This window comes from Sus scrofa, chromosome 17 (genome assembly GCF_000003025.6).
Source record: "Sus scrofa isolate TJ Tabasco breed Duroc chromosome 17, Sscrofa11.1, whole genome shotgun sequence".
NCBI classification, from domain to species: Eukaryota; Metazoa; Chordata; class Mammalia; order Artiodactyla; family Suidae; genus Sus; species Sus scrofa.
The window spans coordinates 36,915,243-36,935,123 of NC_010459.5; the positions used below are offsets into that span (position 1 = coordinate 36,915,243).

At 49.5% G+C, this 19,881-nt stretch overlaps 1 protein-coding gene across 1 annotated transcript in view; it reads right to left on the minus strand.

Moving 5' to 3' along the window:
* SNTA1 (syntrophin alpha 1) overlaps nt 2,034-19,881 on the minus strand; it is a 28,957-nt gene continuing 11,109 nt past the window's right edge. The window contains exons 3-8 of the mRNA XM_003359945.5: nt 12,024-12,228; nt 6,284-6,491; nt 6,011-6,141; nt 3,644-3,840; nt 2,752-2,939; nt 2,034-2,667 (exon numbers count right to left, since the gene is read on the minus strand). Coding sequence (XP_003359993.1) covers nt 2,575-2,667; nt 2,752-2,939; nt 3,644-3,840; nt 6,011-6,141; nt 6,284-6,491; nt 12,024-12,228 — 1,022 coding nt within the window. The 3' untranslated portion in view covers nt 2,034-2,574. The remainder of the gene's footprint in view (nt 2,668-2,751; nt 2,940-3,643; nt 3,841-6,010; nt 6,142-6,283; nt 6,492-12,023; nt 12,229-19,881) is intronic.

The window sequence follows — 19,881 nt, forward strand, 5'->3', positions numbered from 1 at the left end:
TTATACATTCTAAATGTAATAGTTTGCATCTACTAACCCCAAACTTTCTTTTTTTTTGTTTTTTTTTGGGGGGCACGCCTGCGGCATATGGAGGTTCCCAGGCTAAGGGTCGAATCAGAGCTGTAGCCACTGGCCTATGCCACAGCCACAGCAATGCAGGATCCAAGCCACGTCTTCGACCCATACCACAGCTCGTGACAACACCAGATCCTTAACCCACTGAGTGAGGCCAGGGATTGAAACTGCATCCTCATGGATGCTAGTCAGATTCATTTCCACTGAGCCACAATGGGAACTCCCCAAACTTTCATTTTCAACTGTAAATTTTACTAAATCTAAATTCCAATCAAAGATTTCCAATGAAAATCCATAATCTGAATAGAGACGTGCTATAAATATAAAATATACACCAGATTTTGAAGACTTAATATGAGAAAAAGTATAAAACATTTCATTAATAGATGTTTATATTATGTGTTAAAGTGATAATGTTTTAGATCTATTAGGTTAAATAAAGTATATTATTTAAATTATTTTCATCTTTTTTTTTTTTACTTTCAAAAATGTGGCTACTAGAAAATTGGTAATTACACATGTGGCTTGCACTATATTTCTAGTGGATAGTACAGGAGCAGAAGGTCTCTAAGATGAAAAGGAGCTCTGAAGTCAGAAAAAAACCCGTTGCTTTTTTTTTTTTTTTTTTTTTTTGCCATGCCCATGGCACATGGAAGTTCCCAGACCAGAGATCGAACCAAGCCACTGCAGTGACAACACCTTAACCCACTGGGCCACAAGAGAACTCCTAGACAGACTAGTCTGAAGTCAACCTCAGACATTTCATAGCTGTGTGACTTTGGGCAAGTCATTCTCCCCCTCTGAGCCCCAATTTCCTTACCTGTGAAATGGAGATTGCTGTGCCTACCATGCAAGTGTGTGGTGAGGATCCAATGAGGAAATATATACACAGTGCCTAGCCAATAGCAGGCACTCTCTAAATGTGAACTGTCGTTACTGTTGTCACTGTGATTTTCCAGACAATGCAAGCAAGTAGGACTTACATGCAGCCAGACTGGTATAGCTTCCCTCAAAAAAACGTTCCACAAAACACACACTAAACATCCCTCCTTCCTCAGGAAAGGGGTCAGAGACTCTCTAGGATGGTTTTTATTTAATTTTTCTTTTTCAGCCACATCCACAGCATGTGGAAGTTCCAAGGCCAGAAATCGAATCCAAGCCAAGCTGCAACCTATGCCACAGCTTCAACAATGCCAGCTCCTTAACCCATTGTGCCAGGCTGGAGACCCAACTGGCGCCTCCACAGAGACAAGCAGGATCATTAATCCCCTGTGCCCACAGCGGGAACTCCTTTATGATGGTTTTTAAATAGGTTCATAAATTCTTTGACATTCTTTTCTTCAAGAGGTGGAGACCAATTCCCCTCCCCTGGAGCATGAGCTGGGATTAGTGACTCACTTCTCATGAACAGAATAAAGTAAAAGTGACAGCATGTGACATCAAAGACTAGGTGATAAAAGGCGCTGTGCATTCCTCTTGGTTCTCTCTTCTGTGTCATTCGCTCTGGGGGAAGCCAGATGCCTTGTTATAAGCACACTGGAGCAGCCCTATGGTCAGGCCCATGGGGTGAGGAACTAGTGCTTCCTGCCAACAGCCAAGGGTCAGGAATATTAGAAAGAGATCCCCTAGCCCCAGGCAAGCCTTTAGATGAGGACAGCCCCAGCTGACACCTTAACCATAGCCTCATGAAAGACCCTGAGACAAGATCAACCCACCTTAGCCCCTTCTCAAATTCCTAATCCACAGAACTTGCAAGATAATACATGTTCATTGTTTTAAACTGCTAAATTTAGGGGTAATTTGTCAGGCCATTGTAGATAATCAATAGATTCTTTGGCCCTGTGGTTAAAGGTCTGCTCTACTTAGGGAAAGAGGCTCCAATCCTGGGTCTGGTCCATCTTGGGACTACAGGGGCCACCACATGATCCACAGGCCAAGACACAAACCACAGACACTGGGCCAGGCTCCCTGTGTGCTCACAGGCTGTTTATTTACCCAAGAGTAAGGGGGAAAGAGAAGATGAAGAGAAAAACCAGACGCCCCACGGTGGTGGGGCTGAGGGGAGAGATGAACGGAAAGGTTCCTCTTCCTCTTGCCATAGACCCGGGGGAACTCCAGCTTTGGTGGGGGGGTCTCGGGGGACAGTTTAGGGGCCCCAAGAAGGCCAGGCAGTTGTTGGCTGGGGTCAGGATCCCCACAGGGGCAGGTCCCAGGCTCGGAATGGCTTCTGTGTACAAAAAAATACCTCTCCACAAAAGGCACTGGTGGGGGGTGGGGGGGGTAGCAGAGAGGCTACCCCACCATGGGCAGGATCCACTGTGTCCTGAGTCTGGGTCCCAGTCCCCAAGACTATCCCCAGCCTCCCTTGGGGGCTGGGTCTCTGCATCCTTGCTCCTTTCCTCTCCCTTCCCTCGGCCCAGTGGTAAGCAGGCAATCCGAGGGCCATGTCAGGCCCCGTGGTGAACACCCCATCTTCAGGGCTAATGCGTCTGACAACCTCTAGGCCAGGAGCCCCAGGCGGGTGACTTTGGCTGAGAGGAAGGAGTGGATGATGAAGACCATCGTTTTGGGGCACGAATGCAGGTCCAGCTGCTGCAGGGTGGATGGAGAGAAGGGTCAGGAGCCCCAGCCAGCCCAGCCTCCAGGAGAACAGAGCCCCCATCCCCCTCCACTCACAATTTCTCCTTCAGGGCCCCCGAAGTCCAGGAAAAGGAGACTGGCACCATCGTCAGAAGACATCTGCAGCTTCTCAAAGGGCTGTCGGAGCAGTACAGCTCGGGCCGCACCTGGCTCAGCCGCCCACAGTGTGAAGCCTTTGTCAATATGCACCGAGAGGCTGCAGGGCCGGCCGTTCCACGTGCAGGCTGCGGGGAGGGCGAGGACACAGGGAGGGCATGTGGGCATGCGCAGAACGGCATCTCAGAGACCACAAAAGTGGGGCTTGCATGCCGCCGGCAGGTGGGAGGCTCACTGTCTGTCGTGCCATTTGTACACCCACCCTGTAGAGCATCACTCTCACTCTAAAATACAGAAGGATGTGCGGGCAGAAAATCTGTAGCCCATGTTCAGTCCCACTTCCAACAGGACCAAAGGTGGAAGAGGGAGCGTCAACTCTGCCAGGGACAGGAGGACCGCTCCCGATAAAGGCATCGGCAGATGCACCAAGCATGGCCTTCAGAGACCTTAGACGCCTGTAGACTCGCCCAGTTAAATGTGAATCTGACACAAGCAATGGAGAATGTGGACATATTTATACTAAACAATTATTTGTTATTTACCTGAAATTCAAATCTAAGGGGGTGTCCTGTATTTTTTCTGGCAAGCCTACTCCAACTGCCATCTCTCATATCCTCACCATCGGAGTCACAAAGCCAGGACAAGAAAACCCCCATGAGAAAAGAGGCTCACTACCTAGCAGGGCACCTGTACATCCAAAACAGAGGGCCCTCAGAGACCCCAAATCCCACTCTCTATCCCCCTCCTGAAGCACCCTAAAGAAGGCAGCTGAATGCCCCTGGGGATAAGAGGCTCACTGCCAAAAAGGCACTCCCAGATCCACCCAGCCCACCTGTAGACACCTCCTGCACACCCTCAGCGGCCCGGTGACAGCCATCCACCAGCTGGCGGGTCCAGGCAGCCAGCTCCTGCGGTGACTCCACGCTGAACAGGTGAGTGTCCACACCGTGGCGCGTGCCCGTGCGCAGGGCAAAAGAGAGCTCTGCATCGTAGGGCACCGAGCCCTTGGCGGGGCCTGAGTGCACCAGCCTGGGGGCAGGGGGCAGAGGGCCAGGCATGAGGCCTCGGGCAGTGGGGAAGCAGTTCTGAGCCAAGGGGGTGGTGACCTGGGAAGAGACCCTGCGACTCCTTCCCCACCTAATGGGGGACCAGGACTTTCAGACGGCCACTGATTGCGTCACATGAGATATCTCCTGCCACCCTCTCCCTCACTCCCTGGGCTCCAGCTGTACTGGTGTCTTCAAGCACACTTCCACCCCAGTGCCTTTGCACACGCTGTGACCTCTGCCTGGCACACGATTCCCTGATTACCTGCATTGCTTACTCCCTCACTTCCTTCGGTCCTTTGCTCAAATGCCATCTCCTCTGAGAAGCCTTCCCTGACCCCTCTGATTCAAACAGCACCCCTTCCTGTCATTCACTAACCTTATCTTTCTTGATAGTATCAGAAATTATAATTATTTTTATTGTTTCAGCTGACTTTTATTTTCAGGGCCACACCCATGGCATATGTTAGTTCCCAGGCCAGGGGTCAAATCGAAGCTGCAGGCTCTGGCCTATGCCACAGCCACAGCAATGCCAGATCCAAGCCACATCTGAGACCTGTGCCACAGCTTGCAACAATGCTGTGAGGCCAGGGATCCAACCTGCATCCTCACAGACACTATATCGGGTTCTTACCCCACTGAGCCACAACAGGAACTCCTGTTTCAGGTGACTTTTGATAGTCTTTTTCTCTAGAATACTATCTAGGGTACAGAATGTTGTCTAATTTTTACCACTATATTCCCAGCAACTAAAACAACACCAGGCATATACTAGGTGCTCAGTAAACATGTGTGGCCTGAATTAACGAGTCACTTGATTAGGTAGACAGACCATCCATGACTGCTTATCCCTAGTGGGGATAGGCGGCGGGTTCCTGACACATGCACCAGAGCCCAGCCCGGGGTGAGAAGACATGAACAACAAGGGCCCGGACTCTGCTGGCTGACTCCTACTTGCTGTGCAACTTGGGCAGCTCACTGCCCCTCTCTGGGCAGCAGACCTCAGAGTTCTGGCCCTTAACCCTCTTTGCCCCTCACTTCACATACTTTCTCTCATAGCTTCAGTTCCCCTTTAGAGCCACTTCTGATACTCAGTCCCCCACTTTCCAGCCCTAAGCTATAGACCCACAAGTCCCCAAGTTTCCTAACCAAGCTCCCTACCTGTCCCCCACACACTTTGGACTAACTCAGCTTCTTGTGCCAACCCCCTCCCTTTGTACACCACCCACAGCCCCACAGCCCACTCAGCACAAGCTCCCAACCTCACGTTTCTCCATTTATCCGGACACCTCCCGCACCCTTCCCATCTGGCAAGTCCTAAGCCCAGTTAATTTTACCAGCCCTGTGTTTTCCAATGCAAATGCGGCCTTTCTTCTCCATCTGTTGCCTCCACCCACCTCCACCCTCTCTCCAGTGTAAGTGCAGCAGCCTCCCGCTTCCATCCCCTCCTCCAGGGCATCTTCCACGTGGCAGCCACAGGGATTCTTTTAAAACACAACCTGAGCCACCTCACTCCGAGGCTAAAACTCCTCAAGTCTGCCCCAGCTTTTAAGATAAGGCTAACATTCCTTAACCAGGCAACAGAAGCTCTGCAAGATCAGGCCCCGCCACCCTTCTTTCCATTTCCTACACAGATTTCACACACTGGTTATAGGACATGTGTAGCTCCAGGAGCATGCACTGGCCCTTTGTGCCTCTGCACCTTGGACTATGCTGTCCCCTCTATGTGAGGTGCTTTTTCACCCTTTCTTAAATAGCAAACATCTACTCATCCACCAAAGTCCAGCTCCAATGTCACCTTCTGCCTGAAGCCTACCCCACCAGGCCAGGTAGAGTCAAGTGGTCCCTACAACTCTGGTCAAAGCTGTTCCTGGGTCAGTCTGCCTCTCAGGCTGGGTACCCCCTGAGGCAGAGACCATGGGGGTCAGCTATGCAGCACAAAATTGGGCGGAGTAGGTGACAACAAATGCGTGACTGGCAGGAACTCACATCCTTCTGTTCAGAGTTCCCATTTCACAGATGAGGAAACCAGGGCCCAGACAGGGCAGAGACTCAGGGCAGAATGGGGCTGGAGTCCCCAGCTTCTGACGTCCATCTAGAGCCTCACCCCCAAGCTCTGGGTGGGACACACACTCTTGCCTGTCCGAGGATACCTGGTGGTGATGAGCGGGGCGGTGCGGGCCGGCCGGCTCAGGGCCTCACGGGTCTGGGGGAGACAGTTGTAGAGGAGCAGCTCCTTTTCAGTCAGCAGGGCCAAGGTGGGTGCTGTACCCCCACTGGGCAGCTGCAGGGGGCAAGGCAGCAGTGAGGAGGGATAGGGAGGGGAGACATCAGAGGAACAGGGTGGGGTGAGACAGGGAGGGGCAAAGGGATTGGGGTCAGCTCCAGGAGAAGGGAGGAAAGGATAAGTTCAGGCCAGCTGGCACCTGCTCAGTCAGCCAGCCTATCTGCTTGATGTCCTGGCTCCCGGCTGTGCCGGTGGCTGACATCAGCGCCTGCAGCTCGTCTTTGACCCGGGGCACCAGAGCGTTGACCTGGGCTTGGATGGCAGCTGCCCATGACTTTGCGCTAGCCTCGTCCTTGGCCCTCAGGAATAGCGTGTCTTGGCCATCTGCTGAACAGATCTCCAGATACCTGCAGGCACAAATGAGGTAGAGGGGAGGGCCTGTCCACTGGGCTGCAGCTGCCCAGCCCCGAAATCTGGCCTGAACAACCGCATCTACTGAAAAAGCAGAAGAAACCACAGGGGAGGAGTTCCCACTGTGGCTCAGTAGTAACAAACCCAACTAGTATCCGTGAGGACTTGGGTTCCATCCCTGGCCTTGCTCAGTGGGTTAAGGATCCAGCGTTGCCATGAGCTGTGGTGTAGGTCACAGATGCGGCTTGGATCCCGCGTTGCTATGGCTGTGGCTGTGGCCAGCAGCTACAGCTCCAATTTAACCCCTAGCCTGGGAACTTCCATAAGCTGCAGCTATGGCCCTTAAAAAAAAGAAAGAAAGAAAAAGAAACCACAGGGGATGTCCATGAGAAGACCAGGAATGAGACACTCATGGTGGAGCCTCCTGGGTCTCATCCGTCTTATTTAAGAATAAGAGACTATCACACACACACACTCGCACACACACAGAGGGATACACACACAAACACAGACACACATTCAAACACGTGTGACAGGGGACAAAATTACCACTATGTGAGGATTCATGATTTTGCCCTGTTCTCCTGGTTTCCAAAGAGAAGGATTGTCCTGCTGGGCCAGCTCCCAGCTTCTTTGTGGCACAGAACCAAAGTAATGCCCTAAGCAGGGGGTAAAAACACAGAACCTACAAAGGCTTGCTAGGCTGAGACAATCTACATAATAAGAGCTGGAGGGGAGCTCCTCTGTAGCTCAATGGGTTAAGGATCCAGCCTCTGAGCTTCCATGGCTTGGATCACTGCTGTGGAGTAGGTTGAATCCCTGGCCCAGGAACTTCCACATGCCATGGGTGTGGCCAAAATAAATTTTAAAAAAAATAGCTAGAGGAATGGAGTAGGGAGCAGGCCAGGAGGACAAAAAGCCATGGAGGCGAGTGTGGGGGGAAGGTTTCAGGGAGATACAAAAGGAGTTAGCAACACAGAGAAACTTGAAAATGTTCCATGGGGTATAAAAGATTCGCTCCCCTTTGGTTTTTCTGTAACCAGTGAGGTGGGGCACACAACACCCATTCCAAACCCTTCACCTCCTCCTTCCTCTCCTGCAGAGCTTCCTGTAGTTGAGGGTGGCCATTGACCCAGCTCTGACCAACCAGATAGAGAGAAGTCTCTGGGGAGGGTGTCCCTTCCCAGATGAAGAGGAAAGTATTGCTAGCTGTGAGAGTTAGTTTCTAAAATCCATCCCTCCCAACACACACAGAGTGACCTCCCATCAAGAAGTGAAGCTTAGTCCCCATGCCGTAGAGTGGCGGCAGGGGGGGGGAATGTGTTGGGGAAGTAACAACAACAAAAAAAAATTTTTTTAATGTAACAAAAAGAGCACAAACTTGGATGGCAATGAGCCTGATATAATAAATAAATAAAATAAAAACCTAGAGTCTATTATTTCAGAAAAAAATAAAGGATCTCAATGGCAAAAAGACAAACAAAAAAAGAAGTGAAGCTTAGGAGGTCCTGTTGTGGCGCAGCAGAAACAAGTCCGACTAGGAACCATGAGGTTGCAGGTTCAATCCCTGGCCTTGCTCAGTGGGTTAAGGATCCAGCATTGCCGTGAGCTGTGATGTAGGTCACAGACGCGGCTCGGATCTGATGTTGCTATGGCTGTGGTGTAGGCTGGCAGCTATAGCTCCGATTGGACCCCTAGCTTGGGAACCTCCATATGCCTTGGGTTTGGCCCTAAAAAGCCAAAAAAAAAAAAAAAGTGAAGCTTAAGGAATTCCTGCCATGACGCAATGGGTTAAGAATCTGACTGCAGTAGCTAGGGTTCCTGCAGAAGCATAGGTGTGATCCCCCAGCTGGTTCAACTCCCAGCCTGGTGCAGTGGCTTAAAGGATCTGGCATTGCCACAGCTGAGGCTTGGATTCAGTCCCTGGCCTGGGAACTTCCACATACTGCGGGTACAGCGATCAAAAAAAAAAAAGGGAGTTCCCGTCATGGCAAGGCGGAAACAAATCCGACTAGGAACCATGAGGTTGCAGGTTCGATCCCAGGCCTTGCTCAGTAGGTTAGGGATCCAGCATTGCCGTAAGCAGTGGTGTAGCTCACAGATGCAGCTCAGATCTGGTGTTGCTGTGGCTGTGGTGTAGGGTGGCAGCTGTAGCTCCAATTCGACCCCTGGCCTGGGAACCTCCATATACCACAAGTGCAGCCCTAAAAAGACAAAAAAAAGAAGTGAAGCTTATTTCTCCTCTACTTGACCTTGTGATGTGGTTTCACAAATAAAATGTGGCAGAAATGCCATTCCGAAATCCATCATGAAATCCACCTATCCTGAGAGGAAGAAAAGCCAACCACATGGAAAGGCCATATGGAAAGAAGAATGTATCACCAGGCTCTAGCTGTTCCAATCATCCCAGCTGAGGCAGCAGACATGTGGGTGAAGCAGCCTGCTTGGACTTCCGGCTCCAGCACATACCACATAGAACGGAAGAACTAGCCAAGGCCAGCCCAGATTACAGAATTGTGAGAAATAATAAACTGTTATCTTCTAAGCCACTAAATTTTAGGATGGCTCGTTAAGCAGCAATAGAACAAAAAAACTTTGTCCTCTGCCTTCTGCCTACCTGGAATATGGCTATTTTTTTTAGGGCTGCGCCCAAGACATGTGGAGGTTCCCAGGCTAGGGATCTAATCGGAGCTACAGCTGCCGGCCTACATCACAGCCACAGCAACTCGGGATCCGAGCCATGTCTGCAACCTACACCACAGCTCACAGGAATGCCGGATCCTTAACCCACCGAGCGAGGTCAGGGGTCGAACCCACAACCTCATGGTTCCTAGTCAGATTCATTTCTGCTGCACCATGATGGGAACTCCAGATTGTGTTCTTTTGACTGATATTGTGCTGATACGGAACCCAGTTATATTCAAGTTACACCTGTGTGCACAGGTTAAGCACATGTACACACATATGAATATTAACACAAATTGACACCCCTGTCCATGCAAATACTCACATATACACACAAACACTTGCATTTACATGCTATCTACATGTACACACACACAGAAATACATGTAGGAGTTCCTATCGTGGCTCAATGACTAACGAATCCGACTAGGAACCATGAGGTTGCAGGTTCCATCCCTGGCCTCGCTCAGTGGGTGAAGGAACCAGCGTTGCCGTGAGCTGTAGTGTAGGTTGCAGAACGTGGCTCAGATCCCACGTTGCTGTGGCTCTGGTGTAGGCTGGTGGCTACAGCTCCAATTAGACTCCTAGCCTGGGAACCTCCATATGCTGAGGGTGTGGCCCGAGCAAAGACAAAAAGACAAAAATAAAAAAAGAAAAGAAAAGAAATACATGTACACACAAGCTTTGGGTGATGTCTGGGATCAGGATGGGGCCCACAATTAACCTAAAGTTCCAGAAGTTCCTGCTGTGGCTCAAGAGGATTGGTGGCATCTCTGCAGCACCAGGATGCAGGTTGGATCCCTGGCCCGGCACAGAGGGTTACAAGGATCCAGCACTGCCACAGCAATAGCATAGGTTGCAATTCTGGCTAGGATCTAATCCCTAGTCCAGAAACTCTGTATGCCACAAGGCAGCCAATAAATAAATAAATAAATAAATAAATAAATAAATAAATGTTTTATCTTTCTAGGGACACACCCTTGACATATGGAGGTTCCCAGGTTAGGGGCTCAATAGGAGCTATAGCCGCCGACCTACACCACAGCTCACAGCAACACTGGATCCTTAACCCACTGAGTGAGGCCAGGGATTGAACTTGCGTCCTCACGGATGCTAGTTGGGTTTGTTAACTGCTGAGCCACGACAGGAACTCCTAAATAAAAATTTTTAAGAATTAAGTTCTAAGAGTGGAGTTCCCACTATGGTGCGGTGGGTTAAGAATTCGACTGCAGGAGTTCCCATCGTGGCGCAATAGTTAACGAATCCGACTAGGAACCATGAGGTTGCAGGTTCGATTCCTGCCCTTGCTCAGTGGGTTAAGGATCCGGCGTTGCTGTGAGCTGTGGTTTAGGTTGCAGACGTGGCTCGGATCCTGCGTTGCTGTGGCTCTGGCATCGGCCGGTGGCTACAGCTCTGATTCGACCCCTAGCCTGGGAACCTCCATATGCCACAGGAACGGCCCAAGAAATGGCAAAAAAAAAGATTCGACTGCAGCACCTTAGGTCACTGCAGAGGTGCAGGTTCAATCCCTGGCCCAGGCAGTGGGTTAGCAGTGGGTTAAGGAGCTGGGAGCTGTGGTATAGGTTGCAGCCGAGGCTCAGATTCAATCCCCAGCCCGGGAACTGCCATATGCCACAGGTGCAGTCATTTTTAAAAAAGGCCCCTTCGGTGAAACACTTATAAGCGACCTGTGAATCACCAGATCTTGCCTCATGGAGGCAGGCTGCAGCTAAGGCATCAAATAGGGCCAGGAGATTTGGATGCTGAACATTAATTAGCCCTCTAGGCCAATACTGAGCATTTGCCCAACTGAACCTCAGCTGTAACTAGAACCTACAGCACAAGCCATTTATGCCCACACCATATATATGGACTGCACACCCAATAGTGCACACCCCTTTTGATCAACTGAACTCCATTCAACCACCACCATCACTCAGGCACCTGAAGCTTCTGAGGTAGAGAGGGCTACCTGGAATGAGACAAGTTCCATCCCTTCCTGGTTGTGTGATCTTGGGCAGGTTACTTCCTCTCTCTGTCCTCATCTATAAAATGGGGATAAAATAAAAGGACTTTGCTCATAGGCTTGCTATGAGTTAAATTGTGCATGATAAATACTCGTAATATTGATTATCAATCTTATCAGCAGTGAATCTTATCATCAGGGCTGTTCAGATGTGAAAGATGGTAACCTGCCTTGGCCCTGAAGTGAATGTTGCATCTCAGAACCTCGAGACTTGAGGGGATCACTGAGACCAATATTTTTTTTTTCTCTTTTTAGGGCTACACTTGTGGATATAGAAGTTCCCAGGCTAGGGGTTGAATTGGAGCTATCAATGCCAGCCTACACCACAGCCACGGAAACAAGGGATCTGAGCCATGTCTGCAACCCACACCACAGCTCCCAGCAATGCCAGATCCCTAACCCACTGATGTGAGGCCAGGGATCAAACCCAAATCCTCATGAATACCAGTTGAGTTCGTAACCTGCTGAGCCACAATGGGAACTCCCTCCAGTATTCTCATTTCACAAAGAGGACTCATCTAAAGGTCAGTACAGTAGGAAAGGAGACTGATTCAAGGAGAACCAAGACTGGAATCCAGGGCTCCTCCACAAACCAAGTTTCTTCTCAAACATGAACTTCGCAGAGGAAGAAGAGATAAGCAAAGCCCACCATCATCCCCGTAACTTCACTCTTACAGCCACTCAACAAACATTTCTTAAGCACCTACTACATTCTGGCATGGTGCTTGTCATTTGCAACACAGGGGAAATTTTCCTTTGGCCCCACCAAACTAACATGAGGTCATGTCTCTCTGAGTTGCCCCTATGGGAGGCTTACCTGGTCTCCAGGTCAGTAGGGGTGCACCTCCTTGAGACATATGCCATCTTCAAGGACACGTGTTTGGCATCACTCAGGTCCCGGGGTAGGGGGCCAGGGGAGGAAGGCTGCCGCTGTAGGGGTGAGGCAGGAGGCGAGTCCCAGCCAACTGAGGTCCCACTGGCAGAGTTCTTGAAATATGGTGAGACCTCCTTCATGTACTTGACTGGTTAGGGGACAGGTCAGCAGTTACCACTATGACATGGGCTCCCATATAGCACACATCACAATTATCACTAATTCATTAAGAGTTTAATTTATGTCCACTATCACTATCCTCCTCGATGCCAAAATCTCTGACAGGGCAGCATGGATGCATGCCAAAAAAATTCTGGATGCATGCCACTAGTCACATGTAGTTACTGAACACTTGAAATCTCCTCAATCAGAGTTCCCATTGTAGCTCAGCAGTAATGAACCCAACTAGTATCCATGAGGACTCAGGTTCGATCCCTGGCCTTATTCAGTGGGTTAAGGATCCGGTGTTGCCACGAGCTGTGGTGTAGGCTGCAGACATGGTTCGGATCTGATGTTGCTATGGCTGTGGCATAGGCTGGCAGCTGCAGCTCCAATTCAACTCCTACCCTGGGAACCTCCACATGCTGCGTGTGCAGCAAGCAAGCAAGCAAGCAAGAGAGAGAGAAAGAAAAGAAGGAAGGAAAGAAGGAAGAAAGGGGGGAGGGAAGAAGGAAGGAAGGGAGGAAGGAAGAAAGAATGAAAAAAAAGGTGCTCAATAGCTAGTACACATGAGGCGCCGAATATTTTATTCATTTCCTCTGCGCAACTGACCTATAAAGTCATTATCAGACATGTGATCCTGCCCTCCTGGCTATGCTAGCTGGATCAGGGTTCAACACCTAACACCTTAGGCTACCCAGATTGAGACTGTTGAGGGATCCTTAATTGGTGTCTTGAAAAAAACCTGAATACTCTGGGGGCAACCACCTTCTGCTGTAAGAACAGAGAAGAGGAGAGAGTTGATATGTCAGAAGAGAAATTTAGTGGAGATGCATGTTGAGAGGCAGAGGGAAAACTCTGCCAGACATCTGCTAAAGTTCTGCTTTCTCACACTTCTTCTTTAGAAAGTCAGGATACCATCCTAACAGGAGTTATGATATTTACAACCAAGAGCCTTGACTGGAGGCTAGATTCCACGCCTTTCTAGAAAAGGAAGATCTCACTAACAACGGCAGCTAGAAGAGAAAAGCAACATGATAACAGGGTTGATCTGAGAAGAGCTTGGTGGGAGTAGAGGTTCAGAGACAAAAGTCAATTTTCTTGAGCACCTACTATGTGCCAGGTATTGAACTGGCTTCAGATATGACTGGGGTGGTAAACATATGACACTTATGCTACCACTTCTTTACCCCTTGTTCAAGATAGACATCATGAATCAACCACAGTATTCTATGGCAGCCATTATTAATCAATTAAAGCCAATTGATAATAAAACAAACATTTGGTCATTCTTGCTCTATCAATTAGTTGAGCTTGGCTGCAAGTAATGGAATATATGATAACAGTGCCATAAGCAATAAAGATATTTATGATTTTTGGAGTTCCTACTGTGGCACAAGTCAGCAGTGCCTCCGGAGCACAGGAACACAGGTTTGATCCCTGGCCTGGCACAGTGGGTTAAGGATCCGGCATTGCTGCAGCTGTAGGTCACAGCAGCTCGGATCTGATTCATAGCGTGTGAGCCAGCAAGCTCATACGCTTGAGGGCAGCCAAAAAAAAGAAAAAGAAAAACAAAGATTTTTATGATTTCATGTAACAAGAAGTCTAGAGGAAGGCAATTTCAGGATTGGTTCAGTGGCTCAATGACATTGGATCCTGGGTAGGCCTCTCCGCCCTGCCCTGATGAGCACAGGTTGGCTGCTGCAGACTCAAGCCAATCTTTGCTTTTTTGGAGGGGGGGGGGCTGGGTAAGGAAAACTTTATTCAAGATTATTTCTATTAGAGGAGAGAGATTGGGCTCAACTCAAATTCAACAAGGACAGGGGGATTTATGGCCAAGAGTCAGTGAGAGGCCAGTGGAAGGAAAGTTCCTAAGAGACTTCAAAGGCAGGGGATTGAGGAAATGACAGGCCAAAGGGACTAGATACTGCTTGAGAAGGGAGATGAGGAACCTTATCAGATATTGAGGGTAATCAGAGATCCGGGGGTCAGGGGGGCGACTTAGCAAGATCTTTGCTGAGACTGGGCTGGGTGGGCCTAAGACAGGACCAGGGCCCAGTGGGAACAAGGTCCCAGAGGAGGCTGACTTTGGTCTTGTCACCTACAGCAGGTCTGAGATCCTGGATCTCTGTCCTAATGCACTTTGCAGTGCAAAGTACCTTTTGATTTCTAAAATGTTTAAGTACTGTGAGGTCTCCGTTAGGGCTGGCCGGTATCTTTGGCACCTGCCTCCTTTCCTTATGTCCTGAGAGGGAAGGGGTCAGTACAAGTCCTTTCAGCTCTTTAACTCTTTGTAACCTGGGGCAGTTAAGGGATCATCACTGCTGACCCTCGGAGCTGGCGCCTAGCCAATCATTCCTTACATTAAAAAACCCAAAGCAGGAAAGGAGAAAGAAGACAGGCAGAAAAAGGTTTGGTCTCACACCTCCATCTTATCAGAGAGATAAATATTTCCATGAAGGCTTATATCTCATTGGCCCAACCAGGGTGCATGCCCATTTCTAGTACAATCATTAGTAACAAGGAAGAGTCATGATTGATTTAGATCAATCACAACTCAGCCTCTAGGGCTGAGCATATTTCCACCCAGTAAATCAGGTTCTATTTGCATAGAAAAAGGGGAAATGGTCGGTGGGCAGGCAACCAACAGTGTCTGCCACATCTGTCCTGACATCTGGACTATTCCCAATTCTGATGACCAGCAGCCTCCTCATCTCTAGAATGAGCTACGAGGAATTCAGTACCTCAAGGTGGTTAAAAGACTTGCCCAAGCACTGGTCTCTCTTCCCTCAGCCAGACCGTCCCCTCTGCTGCCCTACCGAAGGTTGCTTATGCCTGAGAGCCCTTGGGCAGCCTCTCTTCCTCTCCTCTCAGCCAACCCTAGACCCACAGCCATCTGGCTTGCTAGCCACCTGATGTCTGCAGTCAAGGCCCAGTCAGTATGCTCTAACTGTGAGTAGACAGGCCAGGAAGGTGTGGGGAAGTTCTTGGCCCAAGTCCCTGGAAGAACCAGATAAGAAGTTATTTCTGTCACAGGAGACTGCTCCTGAGGCTCAGATAGAATCCAAGGCAAATAGGGGTGAAAGTGAGGGGGAGTTACAAGCCCTACTGGGGTTGGAAGAGAAGTTAAATTGAAAATAAGAGCAAGTTTAATGGGGGTTTTAGGGTTTAGTCTTTGTTTTTGGGGTTTTTTTTGGGGGGGGGGTTAGACAGAGAATTAAGCCTGAATCTGAAGTTTTGGAACTGAGGTTAAAAATTATTCATCCTCAGAGTTCCCATTGTGGCTTAGCAGTAATGAATCCAACTAGCATCCATGAGGATATGAGTTCAATCCCTGGATTCACTCAGTGGGTTAAGGATCTGGTGTTACCATAAGCTTCAGTGTAGGTTGCAGAGGCAGCTCAGATCTGGCATTGCTGTGGCTGTGGCATAGACCAGAAGCTACAGCTCTGATTGGCCCCCTAGCCTGGGAACTTCCACATGCCTTGGGTGCAGGCCTAAAAAAGCAAAAAAAAAAAAAAAAAAAAAAAATTACTCATCCTCATCAATACAGCAATGACTTGCCCCAGGACGATGTCTCAAGGGGTGATGAAATAGGACACATCACAGCCTACCTGACAGCCAAACCATTCCTACTCCTTTTCTCCTTGCTAACAGAACATAACAGGCTGGGCTTCTCCCCAACCCAGCAGGAGATTCTTGATTGGTCAAAGCAAATCATGATCACCCAATTTCTCTTGTTTGTGACTGGCTTAGAAAGGGGCAAATGATTCAATTCAGTCCAACGAGCTCTGAGGGAAAGTATACTCCCTTCCTCTCCTTTTCTTTAGCTTTTAGAAGCTGCTGGGAGTGGGGAGTTGGTCCTAGGTTCTCTTTGAACAGTGCTGAGATCCACACATTGAGGATGGTGAGACTTTAAATTAATCTACCCTGGAGCCATGCTGACTTCAGGTACTCTGGAAAAAAACACATTTTCTTCAATGTTAAACCTCTCTGGGAGTTCCCTTCATAGCTCAGTGGTTAACGAACCCAACCAGGATCAATGAGGATAAGGGTTCAATCCCTGGCCTTGCTCAGTGGGTTAAGGATCCCGGGTTGCCGTGAGATGTGGTATAGATCGCAGATTCGGCTTGGATCCGGCATTGCTGTGGCTGTGGCGTAGGCTGGTAGCTGTAGCTCTGATGAGACCCCTAGCCTGGGAACTTCCCTATGCTATGAGTGTGGCCCTAAAAAAGAAAAGAAAAAAAAAAACCTCTCTGAATTGGGTTCTTATTACTTAAACAAAAGCATCCTAATATAGCACTGACCCACCCTCACTCCTTCTCAGGATGCAACTGCTATATCTCCCTACTATGACAAGCCATGTACCTCCCCTGCTCAAAGCCCTGCTCTGTCTCCCTGTAACCTTCACCCAACATCAAGGCTCTCCAGGTACCTGGGCCCTGCCTACTTTGTGGCTCTGCCACGTCCCTAAGCTCACCCTCTAACCCAATCATGTTGACTTCCTCAGAGCTCTCAGAAGCTGTGGGAGCTTCCGAATACCTTTGAAAATGAAGATCCCCTTGCAGCAAATGCCCTTAGTACAGGATTAGGAGACACGCACTGTGCATGAGTGTGTCTGCAGCAGGTGGAATTTCCCGGGCCAGAGATCAAACCTGCACTTCAGTTGCAACCTGCACCCCAGCTGCAGCAATGCCAGGAATTTCCAAGGCACTATTAAATTTGAATTCCAGCTCTGCCTGGTGGTATGACCATGGACAAGGCCATTCACCTCTCTGGCCCTCAATCCACTAGTTGATAAAAGGGGAGTAACAATGTCTACCTCAGAGAGACTTAGAATTCAATGAGATGATTTAAAACATGCGACACAGGTTCTGCTCACACTTCTTAGCCTCTATGGTGATTTTGTGTGCTGGGCTGTCTCTCTCACTAAAATGGGAGCTGAGGAGTTCCCGTTGTGGCGCAGTGGTTAACGGATCCGACTAGGAACCATGAGGTTTCGGGTTCGGTCCCTGCCCTTGCTCAGTGGGTTAAATGATCCGGCGTTGCCGTGAGCTGTGGTGTAGGTTGCAGACACGGCTCGGATCCTGCGTTGCTGTGGCTCTGGCGTAGGCCAGTGGCTACAGCTCCAATTCAACCCCTAGCCTGGGAACCTCCATATGCCGCGGGAGCGGCCCAAGAAATAGCAACAACAACAACAACAAAAAAAAAAAAAAAAAAAAAAATGGGAGCTGAGAGGGGTCAGAAACAGGGCTGGATTCAAATCTGGAGTCAGTGTTCGGTGAGTGGAGAAATGAACGCCAGGGCAGGACAGGTTCATTCAGCAGGAGGAAGAAGGTGCCAGAGCCCAGGAGTCGGCTCAGCCGCCCCTCGAGGAAACCTTCCCAGGTGCTCACTCTGGACCCCTCCTCCCTATACCCATCACCTCTGCCTCCCCCTTGATCCCAGTCCCTTATGTATATATGTGGGAGTCTGTGTACCCCACCAGGCTGTGAGAGCAGGGACCTCCACTGACTTGTCTCCAGATCCCCAGAATTCAGCAGGTTTGCCTATGCTCAGCAAATGAACATCTGTCAGCTTTGAAGCCAGAGGAACTGCTAGAGACCCTAGGCACCCAGGGAAGTCCCAGAAGTGGGTCCTCCTTCTCCTTTCACACAGGATCATACCATAAATGGACAGCACACCAGCTGGTGTCCAAAACAGGGCTTGCATTTCACAAACCAATCAGCCTGTCCCAGGGTGGGGGTGGGGTGCTGGGGGCACCCAGAGCGTGGCCATAAATAGCTCTGAGGCCTCCTCCCTGCTCTGATTTCTGCCTGAGTCACCCACCCAGGCAGGGCAGGGCTGCCCAAAGGCGGTGGCCTGGAGAACTGAGGGCAGGACCATGGCCAGCATTCCTGAGACTCCAAGGACAGAGCCAGCTGCTGTCCACACCCTCCCCAGCCAAACCTCTGGCCCAGGAGCCTGGTAACACAGTGATATGTGGGCCCTTTCTCCTCAGGGATGCTGAAACAGTCACATACACACACACAGGATACCCTGCCCCTTCCAGAGGCCCTGATTCCCAACTCTGCCGAGGAGAGGAGCCAGCCCTGACTCCAGGGGGCCAGGAATAGATTCCACTAGAAACACAAGGAACAGAGACAAAGCAGGACCATTTGCCTGGCCCAGGACAAATGGGAAGGAACATATGTGTTGCAGAGAGATGGGCTTACATCTGCTTCGGATCAACAGAGTGTCCCCGGTACTTAACCCAGTGCTCAGCAGATGTTTGTGGCTGAATGTCTTGGCTTTGAGTCTTAGCTGAAGCCTGTCCTCTAAGCTCAAGCTGTTCTTGATCTATTCAGTGGGTGGTCACTTACTTGCCTCTGCCTAAAATTACTATCCATTTGCTCACCCATCTACCGTCTCTCTCCTCTAACTAAAACATCGGTTCTGTGAGGGCGGGGAACCCATTGTCTTGTTTACTAGGGTATCCCCAGCATCTGAATAGGACCTGACCTGTACCAGGTAATCAGTAAATAATAAATGTGTTAAGATAAATGAATATTGACAGGCCTGGGGCTTCTCAGTCTAGAAGCAATGTGGAGTTGGGCTATAGCGTGAGGCAGGCTTGGGTCTAACTGCCTTCCTCTGTGCCCTTGGTCAAGTGACTTGATTTCTTTGAGCCTCTATTTCTTCATCTTTCTAAACAGGAGTGAAATATATCTACTTCCCAGCATACGGAGATTTAATCCTTATAAAGCACTTTTTCCTACCCGGCATAGACGAGGTCTTCAATAAACAGTAGCATGGTTATTATTTCTGCTCCTATTCTTAGCATGACAGTATAAGGGAAGGAGCACAGGGTGTGGGGACTGATAGACAAAGATTTTAATCCAGGCCCTGTCACTATCAGGCCTTGGCAAATCCCAAAGGCTCTCTGAGCCTCAGTTTCCTTGCTTATACAAGGGCACATATACGCCAGCTCTCTGAGTAAGGAATTGTGAGGATTCAAGTCCAGGCTGCCCACCTGGCCACCCAGGATGGTGTGGAGAGGACTTGGCATTCCAACAGGCTCTGGAAGGGGTGACATTTGAGGTCCTGCTGGTCCAGCAAGGCTGGACTATAAATAGTTCTCAGCCCCTGGCAGGCCCTGCAGCACAGCTGCCTGGATTGCCACACTCTGGGGCATAAAATCTCCTCTTTCATACCCTTGTGCAGTGCAGGGTGCCCCACCTATTAAGGTCCTAAAGGCTCACAAATGCACTGACCTTGCAATATCTTTGCAGGAACCTCACTTCAGATAAATGCTCTCAGGTGCACATGGGAGTCATGGCTAGAAACAACTTAAATCCCATAGCAGGGGCCACTAAATACAAGGCGTGAGCTCCCTGACTGGCAGATCATTCAGTCTTGTTCATGGCTATATCCCCAATGCCTACACTGAATCTTGGCACAGAGCAGGAATGCAGTAAACATTTGCTAAATGAATGTCTGAATCCCAATAAGGGAATATCATGTAACCATTAAAAAAAATAAAATAAAACAGGGAGTCGCTGCTGTGACGCAGGGGGTTAAAGATCTGGCTTGTCTCTGTGGTATTGCTGGTTCGAACCCCAGCCCAGCCCAGTGCGTTAAGGATCCAGTGTTGCCGCAGCTG